Genomic DNA, 21,024 nt, shown 5'->3' on the forward strand with positions numbered 1-21,024 from the left:
AATTGTCCACTGCAGCTTTCAAAGATGCAATGTTGTTGTTTAAGATTGAGGCTCCCCATACTCAAACTCTCTCTCTGTTAACCCAGCATAACCCCCCACACACACCATCTCTTTTCCCTTTGTCGTGTCCAATTCAATTAAATCCAACCCAACTCAACTCAACAAAATTCAATTCAATTGAACTCAACTCAAATGTATTGATCCATCGTCCCCCAGTGTTGACAGACACCCAGGACAGCAGTCCCCAGCCCTCTGAGGAGATGCTGTCCAGTCAGTCAGAGCTGCGGAGCTCCAAGTGTCCCCAGGACCGCGAGCTGCCCAGCATCCCACCCAACAGCACCCTGGAGGGGATGGGATCTTCCAGTGGACCCCTTCTCCCTCCCTCTGGAGACGGCACCTACGAGGTATTAGGGATTGTTGTTGTTGATGTTATCATGTATTTATTTTACTTGTGTTTGTATGGTTGTACTGTATGGACCCAGGAAGACTAGTCCTAATGTACTGACGGCTGTCTTAATCAACTAAACTAGGTGGTGAAGGAGAGAGGTGGCGACTTGACGGCGTCCCGGGACGTGAGCGTTGAAGACTCCCTGTACGAGACGGTCAAAGAGCTGAAGGACCATCCAGGGAGCATGGCTGCAGGTCTACCCAACGGACACGGTACTACGTCCCCCCTCAGCCCTGATGACAATGACATTTCCCACAACCACCTCCCACCTCCCAACCCTCCAGCCCTCCACAACGGCCACCTCAGCCCCGGCACCCCAGAGCGGGGGCCCCTGTGCGCGGGAGTGGAGTACGCCTCAGTGGATATGAACAAGAAGAGCCGTTTTAGTGCAGACCTGGAGACCAGGCGCTCAGCCACCATCACTGCTGCTGTGAACCCCACAGAGGACCCCGAGGAGGAAGACAGACCCCCGCCTATACCTGACAAGGTGCTGGATGAGAACGACAACCAGCCTACCATGATGGACGCAGGAGCGGTGGTGGTACTGGGGGCCGCGCTGCACAACGGAGAGGTGAGGATTGTGTTTATGTATGTTTGTGAAGGAGAAATACAGTACTTATACAGTAGAAAGACAGCTCAACTGATTCCTGACTAGATGTATTGATTCAGCTGTGAGCCACAAGTTAGAGTAGAAAGCAGAACAATGGAAATAGCTTCTCTCCGTCTCTCTGTGTCTGATCGGCATTATGAGGTAGAGAGAAAGAGCAGGGAGAGAGAGGAAGAGCAGAGAGAGGAAGAGAGAGAGCAAAAGAAGAGATGGAGAGGGGGAGAGAGGAGAGTGAGAGATGGAGAGAGAGCGAGAGAGAGAGAGAGAGAGAGAGAGAGAGAGAGCGAGAGAGAGAGAGAGAGAGAGAGAGAGAGAGTGACCAGTGCCATAAAAATGAAGCGGAGGAGAAGAGGTTGACGAGTTGTAGTACCGGAGTCCGGTCCCGAGACCTCATATTGAGACCTCATATTGAGACCTCATATTGAGACCTCATATTGAGACCTCATATTGAGACCTCATATTGAGACCTCATATTGAGACCTCATATTGAGACCTCATATTGAGACCTCATATTGAGACCTCATATTGAGACCTCATATTGAGACCTCATATTGAGACCTCATATTGACACCTCATATTGACACCTCATATTGAGACCTCATATTGAGACCTCATATTGAGGCCACAGATTGAGACCTCATATTGAGACCACAGATTGAGACCTCATATTGAGACCTCATATTGAGACCTCATATTGAGACCACAGATTGAGACCTCATATTGAGACCTCATATTGAGACCACAGATTGAGACCTCATATTGAGGCCACAGATTGAGACCTCATATTGAGACCACAGATTGAGACCTCATATTGAGACCACAGATTGAGACCACAGATTGAGACCTCATATTGAGAACACAGATTGAGACCACAGATTGAGACCTCATATTGAGAACACAGATTGAGAACACAGATTGAGACCACATATTGAGACCACATATTGAGACCACATATTGAGACCACATATTGAGTGTCTTGGTCTTGTCTTTTAGTAGGGGAGACTGGGGGAAGGGTTTGTGAGTCGCACGCTGGCTAAGGGGTGATGGGGGAATTGTAACATGTTTAGTATTTGTATCCATTATTTAGTGATCATTAATAGACTGGCTCTCTACTTGCCTTCAGCAAGTTTTTTTACAAAAGAATCCATATGTTGTTCTGAAATATTAAAGACATGCTCCAGTACTTTGGCTACTAGTAAGTATCTTTTAAACCCCATGTTTTGGGTTGTGTCAATGTGTAGTTCTTACATGCATAATCTATAAGAATTACTGTCTTACCTCAATTAGCTACGAAATCCCTAGTTTGTAAGCAACTGTAAGCTGTAAGCTGTGCAGCGCCATTTTCCCTACATTTACCCCCACGGAGTACCAGAGAATATCTTTAACACAGAAACACATGTTGAGCTCTTATTATGGTGCGATCTGACAAAATTACAAACATGATCTTGAATTGGACTCTCATTGTTCTGGTCTCTGTCTTGACTTGGACTTGTCCCCTTTCGCCCCTGTCCTGGGCCAGCTCCAGCCGTCCAGCCAATCAGCTAATCAGTAGTAAAAATGTTGACGCTCCAGCCGTCCAGCCAATCAGCTAATCAGTAGTAAAAATGTTGAAGCTCCAACCGTCCAGCCAATCAGCTAATCAGTAGTAAAAATGTTGACGCTCCAGCCGTCCAGCCAATCAGCTAATCAGTAGTAAAAATGTTGACGCTCCAGCCGTCCAGCCAATCAGCTAATCAGTAGTAAAAATGTTGACGCTCCAGCCGTCCAGCCAATCAGCTAATCAGTAGTAAAAATGTTGAAGCTCCAACCGTCCAGCCAATCAGCTAATCAGTAATAAACGTGTTGCGTTGGACAGCAGGTGACTCCTAGCCCAGTTTGACCCTCTGATGAAATATTGAACCAACCACGGGGCTGTGCTGGGCCACCTACACTCCCAAAGCCTGTTCCGTCCTCCAGTGTCGGAATCTGGAGTCAGCATTAATTCTGTTCTTCGACTCTACCCCCACTTTGCCTTTTACACGTATTACACACGTATGAACGGAATCGCTTGGATACACATTTGCAGACACCCTGAGGCTGATTTAAGGTTAACCCGTAATGTTCTTTATTCTCTGTGGCGGTGCGTCGGTGTGACTGGGGTTGGTTGGTGATTTGTCTTATCAGACCGACAGGGTAATGCGTGTGGTAATGCATGCAAAGCAGTGTGGAGAGGAGAGGAGTGGAGGAGGGGATAAGAAGGGAGATGACCTGGCAGAGAGGAAGGATGACGCTCGGTGTGTGTGTGTGCGTGTGTGTGTGTGTGTGTGTGTGTGTGTGTGTGTGTTTAAGTCTGCTGGGTTCTCCCTCAGTTAGACCCTCAGCAAACACACACGCACACACACATGATTTTGCTTTGTTCAACACTCTGCAATCTGCTCTTCTGCTCTGTAACACAGCTATTGAGCCATAATAACCAGAAATGAATCTGTTCTGTTGTCTGGAATAATTAGACTTTGCGTCACCCGTGGCTTTAGAAGCTTTTGATTTACACTGAGGAAATGTAACTGACCTTGCCAGTCATTAGTGTGGCGCTCACAAGGGGCCATTCTCTCAGATAAACTGCTATTCAGCATGTCAACAGTCAAGTTGTCTGTCAGCAAAGGGATATAGATTGATAATTTTTTAGGTGTGTGTGTGTGTGTGTGTGTCTGTGTGCGTGCGTGCGTGTCTGTGTGTGTCTGTGTGTGCGTGCGTGTGTGTGTGTGTGTGTGTGTGTGTGTGTGTGTGTGTGCGTGCGTGCGTGCGTGCGTGTGTGTGTGTGCGATAGCCTGTGTGTTTGTGTGTGTGTGTGTGTGTTTGTGTACCCATGTGAAACAAACCACACACATTCTCTGGCTGACTGACTGACACATTGGTATGTTAGAATTCGGTCCTCCATCATCAGTCTGCCATAGTAGATGTTCTGTCATACCTCTAACTACCTTGATACATTCTCATCAATAGCACATCTTAACTGAGTCAAGGAACATCTTAACATGCATAATTTTCACACAGTTTTTCCTGAGAAAATCACATCAAATTGTATTGGTCACGTACACATGGTTAGCAGATGTTAATGCGAGTGTAGCAAAATGCTTGTGCTTCTAGTTCCGACAGTGCAATAATATCTAGCAAGTAATCTAACAATTCCCCAACAACTACCTAATACACACAAATCTAAAGGAGTGAATGAGAAATATATGGATGAACGATGGCCGAGTGGCATAGGCAAGGTGCAATAGATGGTATAAAATACAGTATATACATATGATATGAGTAATGCAAGATATGTAAACATTATTAAAGTGGCATTCTTTCAAGTGGCATTGTTTAAAGTGGCTAGTGATCCATTTATTAAAGTGTCCAGTGATTGGGTCTCAGTGTAGGCAGCAGCCTCTCTGAGTTAGTGATTGCTGTTTAGCAGTCTGATGGCCTTGAGATAGAAGCTGTTTTTCAGTCTCTCTGTCCAAGCTTTGATGCACCTGTACTGACCTCGTCTTCTGGATGATAGTGGGGTGAACAGGCAGTGGCTCGGGTGGTTGTTGTCCGTGATGATCATTTTGGCCTTCCTGTGACATCGGGTGCTGTAGGTGTCATGGAGGGCAGGTAGTTTGCCCCCGGTGATGCGTTGTGCAGACTGCACCACCCTCTGGAGAGCCTAGCGGTTGAGGGCGGTGCAGTTGCCGTACCAGGCGGTGATACAGCCCGACAGGATGCTCTCGATTGTGCATCTGTAAAAGTTTGTCAGGGTTTTGGGTGACAAGCCAAATTTCTTCAGCCTCCTGAGGTTGAAGAGGCGCTGTTGCGCCTTCTTCACCACACTGTCTGTGTGGATGGACCATTTCAGTTTGTCTGTCTGAGCATGAAAGTGACCTGACAAAGAACAACTCTGGTCCCTAGTTTTCAGCTATAGTATGGTCAGGAAAAATGACCTGACTGCCATATCTAGGAACCAGTCTTCTTCTGGTCAAGTGGTGTAGTCAGGAACAATTCCTGGTTGTAGTCGGGAACAATTCCTGGTTGTAGTCAGGAACAATTCCTGGTTGTAGTCGGGAACAACTCCTGGTTGTAGTCAGGAACAACTCCTGGTTGTAGTCAGGAACAATTCCTGGTTGTAGTCAGGAACAACTCCTGGTTGTAGTCAGGAACAACTCCTGGTTGTAGTCAGGAACAACTCCTGGTTGTAGTCAGGAACAACTCCTGGTTGTAGTCAGGAACAACTCCTGGTTGTAGTCGGGAACAATTCCTGGTTGTAGTCGGGAACAATTCCTGGTTGTAGTCGGGAACAATTCCTGGTTGTAGTCAGGAACAACTCCTGGTTGTAGTCGGGAACAATTCCTGGTTGTAGTCGGGAACAATTCCTGGTTGTAGTCAGGAACAACTCCTGGTTGTAGTCAGGAACAACTCCTGGTTGTAGTCAGGAACAACTCCTGGTTGTAGTCAGGAACAATTCCTGGTTGTAGTCAGGAACAACTCCTGGTTGTAGTCAGGAACAACTCCTGGTTGTAGTCATGAAACTACTTACAGTACCTAACTGTACTGGCACTTTAATTTGTAAAGCCACGCGGACAAAGACTTTAGGGACACTGAATTAGAACAGACTAACATTACGAGAGACACATGGAGGCTAGTTGATGACAGGGGCAAGAGCTTGTCTTCATGATTCCAAACCGCTGCGCTCCAAGACAATCAAATTAATTGGTTCGCTAATTAAGCCAAAAATAAAAGCAAATCTGCTGAGTTTTGACAATGTGCATCAATAGAGTAATCGTATCGATTCAGTGCTCTCTGAGGTAGAAACCAACCCCTGTGTAAAGATTTACGTCTTATATGTCCTCATACAGTATGTCCTTGACCAAGTGAAAGATGGACTTTAAAACAGGCTCCATCCTCAGTACCGCCAGCCTCTATGAGACGTGAAGTAGCAGCTAGCCAGTCACCATCTCTGATATTGACGATGTCTTTAGACACCACAGAGAGGTGTTCTTTATGTCTGTCAGCGATGTGTTGTTGATGAATGACTCTCCACCGGTCACAAGGGACAGGATATAGCAGCTATACACAATAACACTGCTAAATGATTGACACTGCTAAGTAATATACAACTGCTCAACTCAAATGTGTTAAGTACTGTATACACAACCCCAACACAGCTCGTTGTTTTTATGGTGAGTGTTTATGAGCTGTAAAGTCTGAATGTGAGTTTTTGTTTTCTTCTCTTTACAGTTAGACTTTCCGCTGTCTACCTCACCGGGGCGAGACAACTCTGTGGTGTCAGAGAGCGAGGTAAGATGGTGGCTCTCCGCTGAACTCCCTATCCTGTTCTCATTCCCCTATTGATGATTATAAAGTATATGGATCACTTGTAACAGAGATGTCAGTCTCACTGTGACCTCACCTGGTTATTAGATATGTCAGTCTCACTGTGACCTCACCTGGTTATTAGATATGTCAGTCTCACTGTGACCTCACCTGGTTATTAGATATGTCAGTCTCACTGTGACCTCACCTGGTTATTAGATATGTCAGTCTCACTGTGACCTCACCTGGTTATTAGATATGTCAGTCTCACTGTGACCTCACCTGGTTATTAGATATGTCAGTCTCACTGTGACCTCACCTGGTTATTAGATATGTCAGTCTCACTGTGACCTCACCTGGTTATTAGATATGTCAGTCTCACTGTGACCTCACCTGGTTATTAGATATGTCAGTCTCACTGTGACCTCACCTAAATAAAACAAAGGCCTTTGATGTTCACACTGACTCCTCTCTCTCCCCTCTCTCTCTCCTCTCTCTCTCCTCTCTCCTCTCTCTCCCCTCTCTCCCCTCTCTCTCTCCTCTCTCTCCCCTCTCTCCCACCTCTCTCTCCTCTCTCTCCCCTCTCTCCCACCTCTCTCTCCTCTCTCTCCCCTCTCTCTCTCTCTCTCCAGCTGTCAGACATGTACTCCACGGTGGGGAAGCCAGGTCGAGATGTGGAGGAGAAGGAGAGTGACTACAGCAGCATTGCTGATATCAAGGGTCTGGTCCCAGAGTATTCCTCCAGTGATCTCTACGCTACCGTCAGGGACATCTACCCCCAGCCCAGAGAGGGGGAGTCAGACCCCCAGGGACCCCCCACAGAGAGCATCGAGCCTGGCTACGAGATCATCCACATCCCTAAGACTGGTAGTGGAGAGGACTTGGGGCTGGGGAACCAGGTTCAGGAGCCAGACTATGAGAGTGTAGGTGAGCTTGCCCTGGGGTTGAACAGGGAGAGCTCCCGTCTCTGACTGCCTATGGGCCCTAAAGCCTGAGTCTCTGGGGCCTCGCCCTCCACCCCAGCCATTAACCTCACTCCTAGCCTCAACCTCAACCTAAGCCATTAACCTCACTCCTAGCCTCAACCTCAACCCGAGCCATTAACCTCACTCCTAGCCTCACCCTCAACCCGAGCCATTAACCTCACTCCTAGCCTCACCCTCAACCCGAGCCATTAACCTCACTCCTAGCCTCAACCTCAACCCGAGCCATTAACCTCACTCCTAGCCTCACCCCCAACCCTCAACCAGAGCCATTAGCCTAACTCCTAGCCTCAACCTCAACCCGAGCCATTAGCCTCACTCCTAGCCTCACCCCCAGCCATTAGCCTAACTCCTAGCCTCACCCTCAACCCCAGCCATTAGCCTAACTCCTAGCCTCAACCCCAGCCATTAGCCTAACTCCTAGCCTCAACCCCAGCCATTAGCCTAACTCCTAGCCTCACCCTCAACCCCAGCCATTAGCCTACCTCCTAGCCTCACCCTCAACCCCAGCCATTAGCCTAACTCCTAGTCTCACCCTCAAACCCAGCCATTAGCCTAACTCCTAGCCTCACCCTCAACCCCAGCCATTAGCCTAACTCCTAGCCTCAGCCACAACCCCAGCCATTAGCCTAACTCCTAGCCTCAACCCCAGCCATTAGCCTACCTCCTAGCCTCAACCCCAGCCATTAGCCTAACTCCTAGCCTCAACCCCAGCCATTAGCCTACCTCTTAGCCTCAACCCCAGCCATTAGCCTAACTCCTAGTCTCACCCTCAACCCCAGCCATTAGCCTACCTCCTAGCCTCAACCCCAGCAATTAGCCTAACTCCTAGCCTCAACCCCAGCCATTAGCCTACCTCCTAGCCTCACCCTCAACCCCAGCCATTAGCCTAACTCCTAGTCTCACCCACAACCAGCAGCCATTAGCCTAACTCCTAGCCTCAACCCCAGCCATTAGCCTACCTCCTAGCCTCAACCCCAGCAATTAGCCTAACTCCTAGCCTCAACCCCAGCCATTAGCCTACCTCCTAGCCTCACCCTCAACCCCAGCCATTAGCCTAACTCCTAGTCTCACCCTCAACCAGCAGCCCTGATGTGAGGGCCACCACCACATGGGTTTGAACTACAACCTTAAACCCGACCATCTATCACCCATTCAGGGTTTCCGCCCAACGCCCAAGGTTATCTGATTGAACTATAATCTTAACTCGCCCTCGTCCATTCCTGGTGCCCTTAAATTACAATGTACGCAGGGTGCTGTCATTTCATTGATATCTGAACTATGAAATCACCGTCCATTGTCAAGTTATTGGCCTCTGTCCTCTTTGTTATCATCGACTGCTGCCAATGTGGGAAGGGAAAGGACATTATTAAATGCACTAGATTATCCATCACCATCATAATCACTTTATCAGACTACAGTGATCCATTCCTAGGCATTTATAACCAGTCATTACAAATTTTGTTAATGTTATAAGGCTGGTGACAAGCTGACTGGCCAGTTACATTTGTCAGTGCCTTTTGATTGAAAACCACTGAGTCTTTGTGCCATAATGTCGTTCTATAAAGGTATGAGTTAAAGGTTTCCGCACAATGTAGTGCCACTATTTATATCATCCGTTCTTCCTTCCTAGTGCCCCGTTTCATTCAGAACTTCATGAGAGATATGAGAGATATGACAGATATCAGAGATATGAGAGATATGAGAGATATGACAGATATCAGAGATATGAGAGATATGAGAGATATGACAGATATCAGAGATATGAGAGATATCAGAGATATGAGAGATATGAGAGATATGACAAATATCAGAGATATGAGAGATATGACAGATATGGGCGATATGAGAGATATGAGAGATATGACAGATATGACAGATATCAGAGATATGAGAGATATGACAGATATCAGAGATATGGGCGATATGAGAGATATGAGAGATATCAGAGATATGAGAGATATGAGAGATATGACAAATATCAGAGATATGACAGATATGGGCGATATGAGAGATATGACAGATATGACAGATATGACAGATATCAGAGATATGAGAGATATGACAGATATCAGAGATATGGGCGATATGAGAGATATCAGAGATATGACAGATATGAGAGATATGACAGATATCAGAGATATGACAGATATGACAGATATCAGAGATATGGGCGATATGAGAGATATGAGAGAAATGTGAGATATGTGAGATATGTGTACTTACTATTGAAAAAATAAGTAGCAGCAAGTCAGGCAGTTTAGACATCTAAACTCTCAAATAGAACGGCTTGTTTTAGTTTCTAAAGCATTTAAAAAACATTTCACATGGCAACCGTTTGATCAAATTCCTATTTATTTCAAGATGATGGATCATTGTGTGATTTAAAGGATATCAGGAAGGGTGTTTGTTTATGAGGGAAACTTTAAGAGCTTTTGTTCAGTACATGGGATAAAAAGAAGAAGAAGTGGGTTGCCGTGGTAATAAAGAAGTAGTCAAGGTACTCATAAATGATTGTGACTTTTTAAAAAGGACTTATTTGTTCAAAAACAAGACAAACAATGGTGAGACCGTATCGATCAATGTTGTGATTTCTTCTTAAAATCTTGTTAGAATTGTTCAACTCAGTTGTTTTTCTTTTTTATATTTCTTCACAGGATTCAAAATGTATTTAAAATACTTGTATTCTCTCAATGTGACAATATGCAACAGCAAAACTGTGTGTGTTAATGCATCTGAGTTGATGAAGGTGTATATTATGTGTTTGAATGGAGTGTTTATGTTTCTGCTTACCCTATTGTACGGTCTGTATTAATATGTTCGAAAATTATTCTAAAGCACAAAGTGTCAAAATACGTTATGGTACAGCTTATGTACAGAGCTTATAGCAGCTTCATCCTAAATACACTGAGTGGACAAAACATTAGGAATACCTTCCTAATATTGTGTTACACCCCTTTTTGCCCCCAGAACAGCCTCAATTGATCAGGGCTTGATACACACAGGAAACTGTTGAGCGTGAAAAACCCAGCAGCGTTGCAGTTCTTGACACACTCAAACCGGTGCGCCTGGCACCTACTACCATACCCCGTTTAAAGGCACTTCCATTTTTTGTCTTGCACATTCACCCTCTAAATGGCACACATACTGTACACAATCCATGTCTCAATTGTCTCAAGGCTTAAAAATCATTCTTTAACCCGTCTCCTCCCCTTCATCTACACTGATTGAAGTGGATTTAACAAGTGACATTAATAAGGGATCATAGCTTTCACTTGGCCAGTCTATGCCATGGGAAGAGCAGGTGTTCCTAATGTTTTGTTCCCTCAGTGTATATACCCCTTCATGGTCACAATTTGAATATTTTAACTAGCACTATTACAGCAGCGTGTGACGACCTGCCAACCGAGGCCTGTATATAGTTAGAGGACTATTTTAACCATTTATTACACAGTTATTGTATGAATTTGCAAATGGTAAAGTATATTTTGTAGTATGTATGACTGTGATGTGGACTGGTTAATAGTGGCTATGAAGCCAGCTACAGTACAGTAAATCCATGGTGTCATTTGAAGGGTATACAATAGGAAAAGTGTGGCCCTCAGTCGGACTGTGACCCAACTACTGTTGATAAGATACCGTTTGTGATTGAATGGTGGCTCACAAATGTTTTGAGTTGTGTATTCTGTTTCATTAACAGGACACCCACCCATTGGTTATTTTGTTCTGGCATTTTATTCATATGGTACATTGTGGTGTTTTAAAGCTTTTTAAAACATGAAGGTTAAAGCTGCTACTTTTATTCTTAAAAAGAACAGAAAATTAATTCATGTCTGAATGAATATTGTTGTGTGGTGTTTATTTTCAGACTAACCGAGTAAATTCTGACTGTGAATAACTAGCTATTGCATTGAGGATATCTACATTCGACAAGAAAATTAGCTTATTTTCCATCCCATTTCTCTGTTATCTCAATATTGCACATTATTGTTGTACGCGGTGTGAGTGAGTGCATATTTCATTAAACATGTTTGAGTTTGTATGAGCTTGTTGACGACAAATCCAGCACCCAGGTTGACTGATATTAGATTCATGAATGATATTCAATAAGGAGAGAAAGGACTGATCCCATGAAATTAGCCACAACTGATGAATGTGCATTAAAGATGCTATACATGGCAATAAGAGAGAAAAGCAGATGCCTTCCCAACACACTACATTTACACACATTTTATAGAGTAATTGTCTTTGTGATTAACTTGAATGAAATAACATGATACATGTTCTTCCGTCCAGATTCCAGATTAGTTCATGTAGCAGGGGAATGTCATCATTAAAACATAATGGTGTCGCTAGAAATGCCATAACAAACGGTCGGTCTGTCAGAGAGGAGCGTTAGTGCCAAATCTCAAAACCAGCGGTACCAAACGCACACACACACACACACACACACACACACACACACACACACACACACACACACACACACACACACAGATGCTCTGACAGGTGAGTGGGTTAGGGGGAGGTGGGGGTGGGGGGCCCGGGCATGGAGAGAAGGTCACCATAGTATCGAGCCCACTCTAATAATGAGACATAGCATCCTCTCATTCAGCCCACTCTAATAAACCCTCTCATTCAGCCCACTCTAATAAACCCTCTCATTCAGCCCACTAATAAACCCTCTCATTCAGCCCACTCTAATAAACCCTCTCATTCAGCCCACTCTAATAATGAGACAAAACATTCTCAACAAGCAGCAGAGAATTCCTTAACGTCGTTTTCCATTGTGGTGATTGTGTCCCAAATGGCACCCTATTGCCTATGTAGTGCGCTACTTAGGGCTCTGGTCAAAAATAGTGCACTATACAGGCATAGGGAATCGGTTGTCATTTGGGATACATCCAGAGCAGTGCTTTCTTTGGCAGTTATGAGCACATCTGTCATAAGATTCCGTCTGGCTTCCTGTGTATGCATGTAAATATTTTATGACCATAAATGGAAAATATTAAAACAAATATAACAAGTAAATGTGTTTTTTTTTGTCATGAAGAAAGCTTGCAGAAGAGAATGGTATTTTTATACATTTAAGCTGCTACATTGATTGGCTATTTGCAACAGTATTGCATTTATTGTTTGTAAGTCTGGTTTGTCATGTTAGCTGTAAAACAGGCTCATATGCAGCATTAAAAAATGTAAAATAGTTTGATCTGGGTTTTATCTGGGGGGAAATGGTGTTAGGCCTACTCTGACCAAAAGAGGGAGAAGTATTACAGTAGGTAGCACTTTCATTTCACAGCAGGCCTACACATTCTAAAGAATTGAAAGGGAAATATCCAAAGCACCATTAGACCCCAGTTGTACTACACTACATGACCAAAAGTATGTGGACACCTGAACATCTCATTGCAAAATCATGGGCTTTAATACGGAGTTGGTCCCCCATTTGCTGCTATAATAGCCTCCAATCTTTTGCGAAGGCCTTCCACTAGATGTTGGAACATTGCTGCGGGGACTTGCTTCCATTCAGCCTCACGAGCATTAGTGAGGTCGTGCACTGATGTTGGGCGATTAGGCCTGGCTCGCAGTCGGCATTCCAGTTCATCCCAAACGTGTTCGATAGGGTTGAGGTCAGGGTTCTGTGAAGGCCTGTCAAGATGTCAAGTTCTTCCACACCGATCTTGACAAACCATTTCTGTATGGACCTCGCTTTGTGCATGGGGACATTGTCATACTAAAACAGGGAAGGGCCTTCCCCGAACTGTTGCCACAGTTGGAAGTACAGAATCGTCTATAATGTCATTGTATGCTGTAGCATTGAGATTTCCCTTCACTGGAACTAAGGGGCCTGAACCATAAAAAACAGCACCAGACCATTATTCCTCCTCCACCAAACTTTACAGTTGGCACTATGCATTTGGGCAGGTAGGGTTCTCTTAGCAACCGCCAAACCCAGTTTCGTTCGTTAGACTGCCAGATGGCGACGCGTGATTCATCACTCCAGAGAATGCATTTCCACTGCTCCAGAGTCCAATGGCGGCGAGCTTTACACCACGTTCGTTATTGCGCTTGGAGATCTTAGGCTTGTGTTCGGCTGCTTGGCCATGGAAACCCATTTCATAAAGCTCCTGACGAACAGTTCTTGTGCTGATATTTCTTCTAGCTGCAGTTTGGAATTCGGTAGTGAGTGTTGCAACCGAGGTTAGATGATTTTTACGTGCTACATGCTTCAGCACTCGACGTTTCCGTTCTGTGAGTCTGTGTGGCCTACCACTTTGCAGCTGAGCCGTTGTTGCTCCTAGACTTTTCCACTTCACAATAACAGCACTTAGAGTTGACCTGCTCTAGCAGGGCAGAAATAGTTGGAACGGTGGCATCCTATGATGGTGCCACGTTGCAAGTCACTGATCTCTTCAGTAAGGCCATTCTACTGCCAATGTTTGTCTAAGGAGATTGCATGGCTGTGTGCTGTGTCAGTAACTGGTGTGGCTGAAATAGCCGAGTCCACTAATTTGAAGGGGTGTCCACATATATCAGGTATTCTGTTTAGTTGGCTTCTTAGCCTACCCAGTTGAAACAGTACCTTATAAAGTGCAACCAATTATTGTTGTAGCTCACTTGGATAGGCTTATGATCATTTCATCCTAGAATGTGAATCTTGCTTGATTTTGTGTGACTATGGCGATGGAGAGATTTCCGACCCATTTTTCTGATAGTCATCATCAAATTAATTACTTTATTATTATCGGACTCTGCAGGTCATCTATGAACATGTGAACATCTTGGCCATGTTCTGTTATAACCTCCACCCGGCACAGCCAGAAGAGGACTCGCCACCCCTCAGAACCTGGTTCCTCTCTAGGGGAGTTTTATCTTGCTTTATCTTGCTTTATCTTGGCCAGGTCGCAGTTGTAAATGAAAACATGTTCTCAACTGGCCTACCTGGTTAAATAAAGGTGAAATAAAAAAATACATATAAAAAATAGCACTTTGTGACATGGTCTGATGTAAAAAAGGGATTTATAAATACATTTGATTGATTTGGTTGATTACTTGATACCTTATAGATCCAGGAGCAATGCTTTTACATAATGACTTTCATAGCTCCTAGAATAACACTTTATGTAGGCTAAGCCAAGTGTACACAATAATACAGGGCTTAGATTTGCTTTCAGAACGACAGGCTAAACGGTTGATAGAAACATAGTAACACTGGCTTCTCAACAAGCCATACTGAGCCTGGCTGGTTTAAGTTTTTCTTTTCACTACATTCTCCCTCCTTTTCTCCATCCTTGCGTCATTGTTTTGAATGGAGCATCCTTTCCGGATTCATTTACCTTCTGTTGGAGCGAAACTGACACAGAAAGAGGAGCGTAGCCCAGTGGAGGCGTGTGCTCTGCGGACCAATGGGAGCTCGAGTCGGCCGCTGGACCGCACATGTTTACAGGCAGCATTCCGCCGGTAGAGACGCTGGCTCCTGGCATCCGGCTACGAACTGGACTTCCTCAAATATGGATCCGGAGTCACTTTACGCGGATATTTCAGCGATTTTCATCCTGTCAGACGGTGTAAACCGGTGTGAAATATGTGTGAAACTTGAATTATATTTCGGGTAGACCAACATTTATCGTTTTGTTTGTATATTGGAAAAGCCATTTTGTTGGGTTTAAAGATTGCTGTACAAATGTCATTGTCGGTCCGAGAGTATTTGACTGTTCCGTCTTTTTGTGCTTTCTCGTGAGTTTAGAGGGGACCGTCAGGAAAACAAACAGATCGAACGAAGAAAGATCGATAGCCGGTCGGTTGAAGAGGTTATTTGGCGGGGAATGACTCGCTTTCATGCATTCCTTAATCGGTGCTTGTTGCTTTTCCTACACGTATTCGTGCTTTCTAATATCATTCGTTTTGAACCGTGGTAACAGCAGAGTATAGTCTATCCGCTTCGCTGTTGTGTTTTAATGTCCGTGTTTACAGTTTCAATTTTTTAGCTAATTCGACGTCCATCGATAGATATTTACCGCTTCAGATTCGGTGTTAAACATTTATCGCTATGCATACGAGGCGTTTGGTAAAGCGCTCGGTCCTGGGGAGCCGAGTGTATACGCCGAGTCCGACAGGGGACGGGGCTCCGTTGACAGGAGTGGTACAGGCTGTCAGGCAGCAGGAAAACAGAGACGTTTTAACCGGACCCCGGCGTAACGTCTACATGGTGTTAATGCAAGACGGAAGCCTGAAAGAATTCTCAGAGGACGAGATAGCCGTGGGCTTCAACCAAACGACGGCGAAAGGACCGCTCAGATCGAGCTTGAAGGTGTGTGTGTGTGTGTGTGGCCGGGGAGTCTGCTGTTATTGTTGTGCAGCGGTGTTTTGCAGCGTTTAATCGCTTCGTGCACAGATAGAGCGGGAACATTTTATCAAATAGCATTTTATTGGTCACATGCGCGGACTACAACAGGTGTAGACTTTACAGTGAAACAAGTGTTACACGCATTGTCTGCCGCTGCAACAAGCCATTTCAATGATAGGCAGACAGTAACACAACCACAATAATACAGGTGATTTTTTTTCTTCTTCTTCTGTTATGGTGCTGATTGAATGTTAACAATGGACCGTTAACATATTTAGCATCACATACAGGAGGACAAAGGAGTTCCTGGTGAATGATTATGATCGGGCCAGCGCAGTGTTTACATGACCCAGCTGGTGGGTGGGGAGCCGAGCTCTGTAGCGTTGATGTAATAAACCGGTCCCAGATTGTACACAATGGCAATTCATCAATATTCACCTGTCATTGCATTGGAATATGTCAAATTATAATGTATCCATTTCTGTAACAAATAGTTGAAAATCTGTTGAATTGTAGGATAACTCATTTAGAATAAAATAGCATATGTCATATTTTATTCCACGCTGGGTTGGACGTTGTCTTCCTAAATATCAATATGGATATTTTTCCTGTTGTGAGAATGACCTAATTGTCTGCATTTGAAAGTTCCAGCCTGATGCTGTCTTTAATGGTTTCACAACAAAGATGGTCTGGTGAGGCTGCCTGCCTTGCGGTGCCTTATGAACAACAACTACCAAGAAAACAGATTCTATTGTGAGAGGGGAATGCATGTGGCTGTTGGATAACACTGCGTTTTTAAAGAATATACTGTGATGCGTTGTGATATATCTAAGAGCTGTGTGCTGTTACATTTTCAGGAGAACAAGCAGGATTCTATCATGTATCTTGTGTTATTGCAGCCTATAAATAGGTATTTGGGGATTGATACAAGCATGTTCAGTGACTGGAATATACAGTGAACAAAACAGGCATATGGATACCAGCAAATGCAAGTATTATATCTTCATAATGGAACGACAGAAATGCAAGATGACGTAGTGCCGGTATTCATATTAGAGGCGACTATTATGATTTTTCAACACTGATTCCGATTATTGGAGGACCAAAAAAGGCGATACCGATTAATTAGACTATTTATATATATATATATATATATATATATATATATATATATATTTGTAATAATGACAATACTGAATGAACACTTTTATTTTAAGTTAATATAATACATAAATACAATCTATTTAGTCTCAAATAAATTATGAAACATGTTCAATTTGGTTTAAATAATGCAAAAACAAAGTGTTGGAGAAGAAAGTAAAAGTGCATTATGTGCCATGTAAAAAATCTAACGTTTAAGTTCCTTGCTCAGAACATGAGAACATATGAAAGCTGGTGGTTCCTTTTAACATGAGTCTTCAATATTCCCAGGTAAGAAGTTTTAGGTTGTAGTTATAATAGGAATTATAGGACTATTTCTCTCTATATGATTTGTATTTCATATACCTTTGACTTGGATGTTCTTATAGGCACTTTCGTATTACCAGCCTAATCTCGGGAGTTGATAGGCTTAAAGGCATAAACAGCATCAAGCATTGCGAAGAGCTGCTGGCAAACACAGTAAAGTGCTGTTTGAATGAATGCTTACGAGCCTGCTGCTGCCTACCACCGCTCAGTCAGACTGCTCTATCAAATATCAAAACATAGACTTAATTATAATAAACACACAGAAATATGAGCCTTTGGTCATTAATATGGTAAAATCCGGAAACGTATCATTTCGAAAACAAAACGTTTATTCTTTCAGTGAAATACAGAACTGTTCTGTATTTTATCTAACGGGTGGCATCCATAAGTCTAAATATTGCTGTTACATTGCACAACCTTCAATATTATGTCATAATTATGTAAAATTCTGGCAAATGAATTACGGTCTTTGTTAGGAAGAAATGGTCTTCACAGTTCGCAACGAGCCAGGCGGCCCAAACTGCTGCATATACCCTGACTCTGCTTGCACTGAATGTAAGCGTATGTACACAATTTCCCTAGTTAATATTGTCTGCTAACATGAATATCTTTTAACTAAATATGCAGCTTTAAAAAAAATATACTTCTGTGTATTGATTTTAAGAAAGGCATTGATGTTTACGTACATTTGTGCAACGACAGTGCTTTTTAATTTTTTTTGTAAATCATTACCCGTTTGGCGAAGTTGAAGTAGGCTGTGATTCGATGATAAATTAACAGATTATATGCAGCGCAGGACAAGCTTGTTAACCTAGTGAAGATTGATTGTTTTTTATAAGATAAGTTTAATGCTAGCTAGCAACTTACCTTGGCTCCTTGCTGCCACAAGGTCCTTTTGACGCTGCACTCGTGTAACAGGTGGTCAGCCTGCCACGCAGTTTCCTCCTGGATTGCAATGCAATCGGCATCCAAAAAAGCTGATTACCGATTTGTTATGAAAACTTGAAATCGGCCCTAATTAATCGGCCATTTTATAAACAAGTCCATTCCATTATGTATAGTCCGAATGTAAACAGGTCAAATACAGGCCCAGAGAGTAATGTAGTTAGGCATAATGCCTATCTTCATAATGGAACGACAGAAATGCAAGACATCATAGCTTCCTAGCTATGCACAACCACATTTCAAAATAGCCTTTCCATTTTTAGTCAGAATGTAACACTTTTTAAATTATTATCTCTCTAACAGCATGGTAGCTTCCCTCAGCATGGCTCAATCAATCTCCAGTGTTGTGGTACTCGGTTTCCAGACCACATATTGAGTTCTGTCTTGTCTATGTGTCAGATACATTTTTACTCGGGCTGTGGCGGTCACAAAATTTCATAAGCCGGTGATTGTCAAGCAAATAACCTTCTGTCTCACGGTAATTGAACGTTAATTAACAAACAAATTTAGCATCTCCTGGCTTCCACACATTGCCTACAAGCCATTTAAAAAAGTATAGTAAATCCATGTAATATAATCTACACCTTCACAATAAATCCATGTAATATAGTCTACACCTTCACAATAAATCCATCTAATATAGTCTACCTACACCTTCACAATAAATCCATGTAATATAGTCTACACCTTCACAATAAATCCATCTAATATAGTCTACCTACACCTTCACAATAAATCCATGTAATATAGTCTACACCTTCACAATAAATCCATGTAATATAGTCTACCTACACCTTCACAATAAATCCATGTAATATAGTCTGTCTACACCTTCACAATAAATCCATGTAATATAGTCTACCTACACCATCACAATAAATCCATGTAATATAGTCTACCTACACCTTCACAATAAATCCATGTAATATAGTCTACACCTTCACAATAAATCCATGTAATATAGTCTACCTACACCTTCACAATAAATCCATGTAATATAGTCTACCTACACCTTCACAATAAATCCATGTAATATAGTCTACACCTTCACAATAAATCCATGTAATATAGTCTACCTACACCTTCACAATAAATCCATGTAATATAGTCTACACCTTCACAATAAATCCATGTAATATAGTCTACCTACACCTTCACAATAAATCCATGTAATATAGTCTGTCTACACCTTCACAATAAATCCATGTAATATAGTCTACCTACACCATCACAATAAATCCATGTAATATAGTCTACCTACACCTTCACAATAAATCCATGTAATATAGTCTACACCTTCACAATAAATCCATGTAATATAGTCTACCTACACCTTCACAATAAATCCATGTAATATAGTCTACACCTTCACAATAAATCCATGTAATATAGTCTACCTACACCTTCACAATAAATCCATGTAATATAGTCTACACCTTCACAATAAATCCATGTAATATAGTCTACACCATCACAATAAATCCATGTAATATAGTCTACACCATCACAATAAATCCATGTAATATAGTCTACACTTCACAATAAATCCATGTAATATAGTCTACCTACACCTTCACAATAAATCCATCTAATATAGTCTACACCTTCACAATAAATCCATGTAATATAGTCTACCTACACCTTCACAATAAATCCATGTAATATAGTCTACACCTTCACAATAAATCCATGTAATATAGTCTACCTACACCTTCACAATAAATCCATGTAATATAGTCTACACCTTCACAATAAATCCATGTAATATAGTCTACACCATCACAATAAATCCATGTAATATAGTCTACACCATCACAATAAATCCATGTAATATAGTCTACACTTCACAATAAATCCATGTAATATAGTCTACCTACACCTTCACAATAAATCCATGTAATATAGTCTACACCTTCACAATAAATCCATTATTTATTTTAGACAGGTCTATATGCTCAATTTATAGTTCTTAGTGTAACTTTAGTTCTACAAACGCACTCGCATTTTCTGGTCTTGGTCTCACCCCCCCCCCCCCCCCCCAGTCTTGACTCTGTCTCGCCCCCTCCCTCCGGTCTGACTCTGTCTCGCCCCCCCCCCCCTCCGGTCTTGACTCTGTCTCGCCCCCCCTCCTCCGGTCTTGACTCTGTCTCGCCCCCTCCCTCCGGTCTGACTCTGTCTCGCCCCCCCCTCCGGTCTTGACTCTGTCTCGCCCCCCCTCCTCCGGTCTTGACTCTGTCTCGCCCCCTCCCTCCGGTCTGACTCTGTCTCGCCCCCCCTCCTCCGGTCTTGGTCTGGTCTCGAACACAACACTGTCAGTCTCCATAAAGTTGAAAGACAAGATGTGGACAGAATCATGGGGCGAGGAGGGCGGAAGGAGGTGTGAGAGATGTGTAACTGAAGATGATCACATTGCCCAGAAAGCAGCTGCTGTAGCAGCCGTAGTAACAGAGCGTGGCTCAGAGAAGAATCTGGAGCTCTGGCTAGATGCCCAGAATGTCAAATAATCACCATGCTTTTGGGGAGGAGGAGGAGGAGGAGGGAGGAGGGGAGGTGGGAGAAAGCCACTTGTTGACTTGTTGTTGTGAGGGAAGGAGGAGGGGATGGATGGATGGATGGATGGAGGGAGGGAGGGAGGGAGGGAGGAGGGGATGGATGGAGGGAGGGGATGGATGGAGGAGGGGAGGTGGGAGAATGCCAATTGTTCACTTGTTGTGAGAGGAGGAGGGGATGGATGGAGGGAGGAAGGAGGGAGGGAGGGAGGGGAGGTGAGAGAATGCCACTTGTTGTTGTGAGGGAAGGAGGAAGGGATGGATGGCTGGAGGGGGGAGGGGATGGCTGGAGGGGAGGAGGGGATGGCTGGAGGGGGGAGGGGATGGCTGGGGGAAGGAGGGGATGGCTGGAGGAGATG

At 43.5% G+C, this 21,024-nt stretch overlaps 2 protein-coding genes across 4 annotated transcripts in view; both read left to right on the forward strand.

The window, feature by feature from the left end:
- LOC115175373 (phosphoprotein associated with glycosphingolipid-enriched microdomains 1-like) overlaps positions 1–10,210 on the forward strand; it is a 110,597-nt gene extending 100,387 nt beyond the window's left edge. For all 3 annotated transcript variants that reach the window (XM_029734599.1, XM_029734597.1, XM_029734596.1), the window contains exons 6-9: positions 217–404; positions 531–1,019; positions 6,300–6,359; positions 7,007–10,210. In XM_029734599.1, coding sequence (XP_029590459.1) covers positions 217–404; positions 531–1,019; positions 6,300–6,359; positions 7,007–7,345 — 1,076 coding nt within the window. In that variant the 3' untranslated portion in view covers positions 7,346–10,210. The remainder of the gene's footprint in view (positions 1–216; positions 405–530; positions 1,020–6,299; positions 6,360–7,006) is intronic.
- Positions 10,211–14,829: 4,619 nt separating this feature from the next.
- Positions 14,830–21,024, forward strand: part of LOC115175374 (zinc finger protein 704) — a 70,636-nt gene continuing 64,441 nt past the window's right edge. The window contains exon 1 of the mRNA XM_029734600.1: positions 14,830–15,668. Within this exon, the coding sequence (XP_029590460.1) occupies positions 15,408–15,668 (261 nt within the window). The 5' untranslated portion in view covers positions 14,830–15,407. The remainder of the gene's footprint in view (positions 15,669–21,024) is intronic.

The sequence above is a fragment of the Salmo trutta genome, chromosome 36, assembly GCF_901001165.1.
Source record: "Salmo trutta chromosome 36, fSalTru1.1, whole genome shotgun sequence".
NCBI classification, from domain to species: domain Eukaryota; kingdom Metazoa; phylum Chordata; class Actinopteri; order Salmoniformes; family Salmonidae; genus Salmo; species Salmo trutta.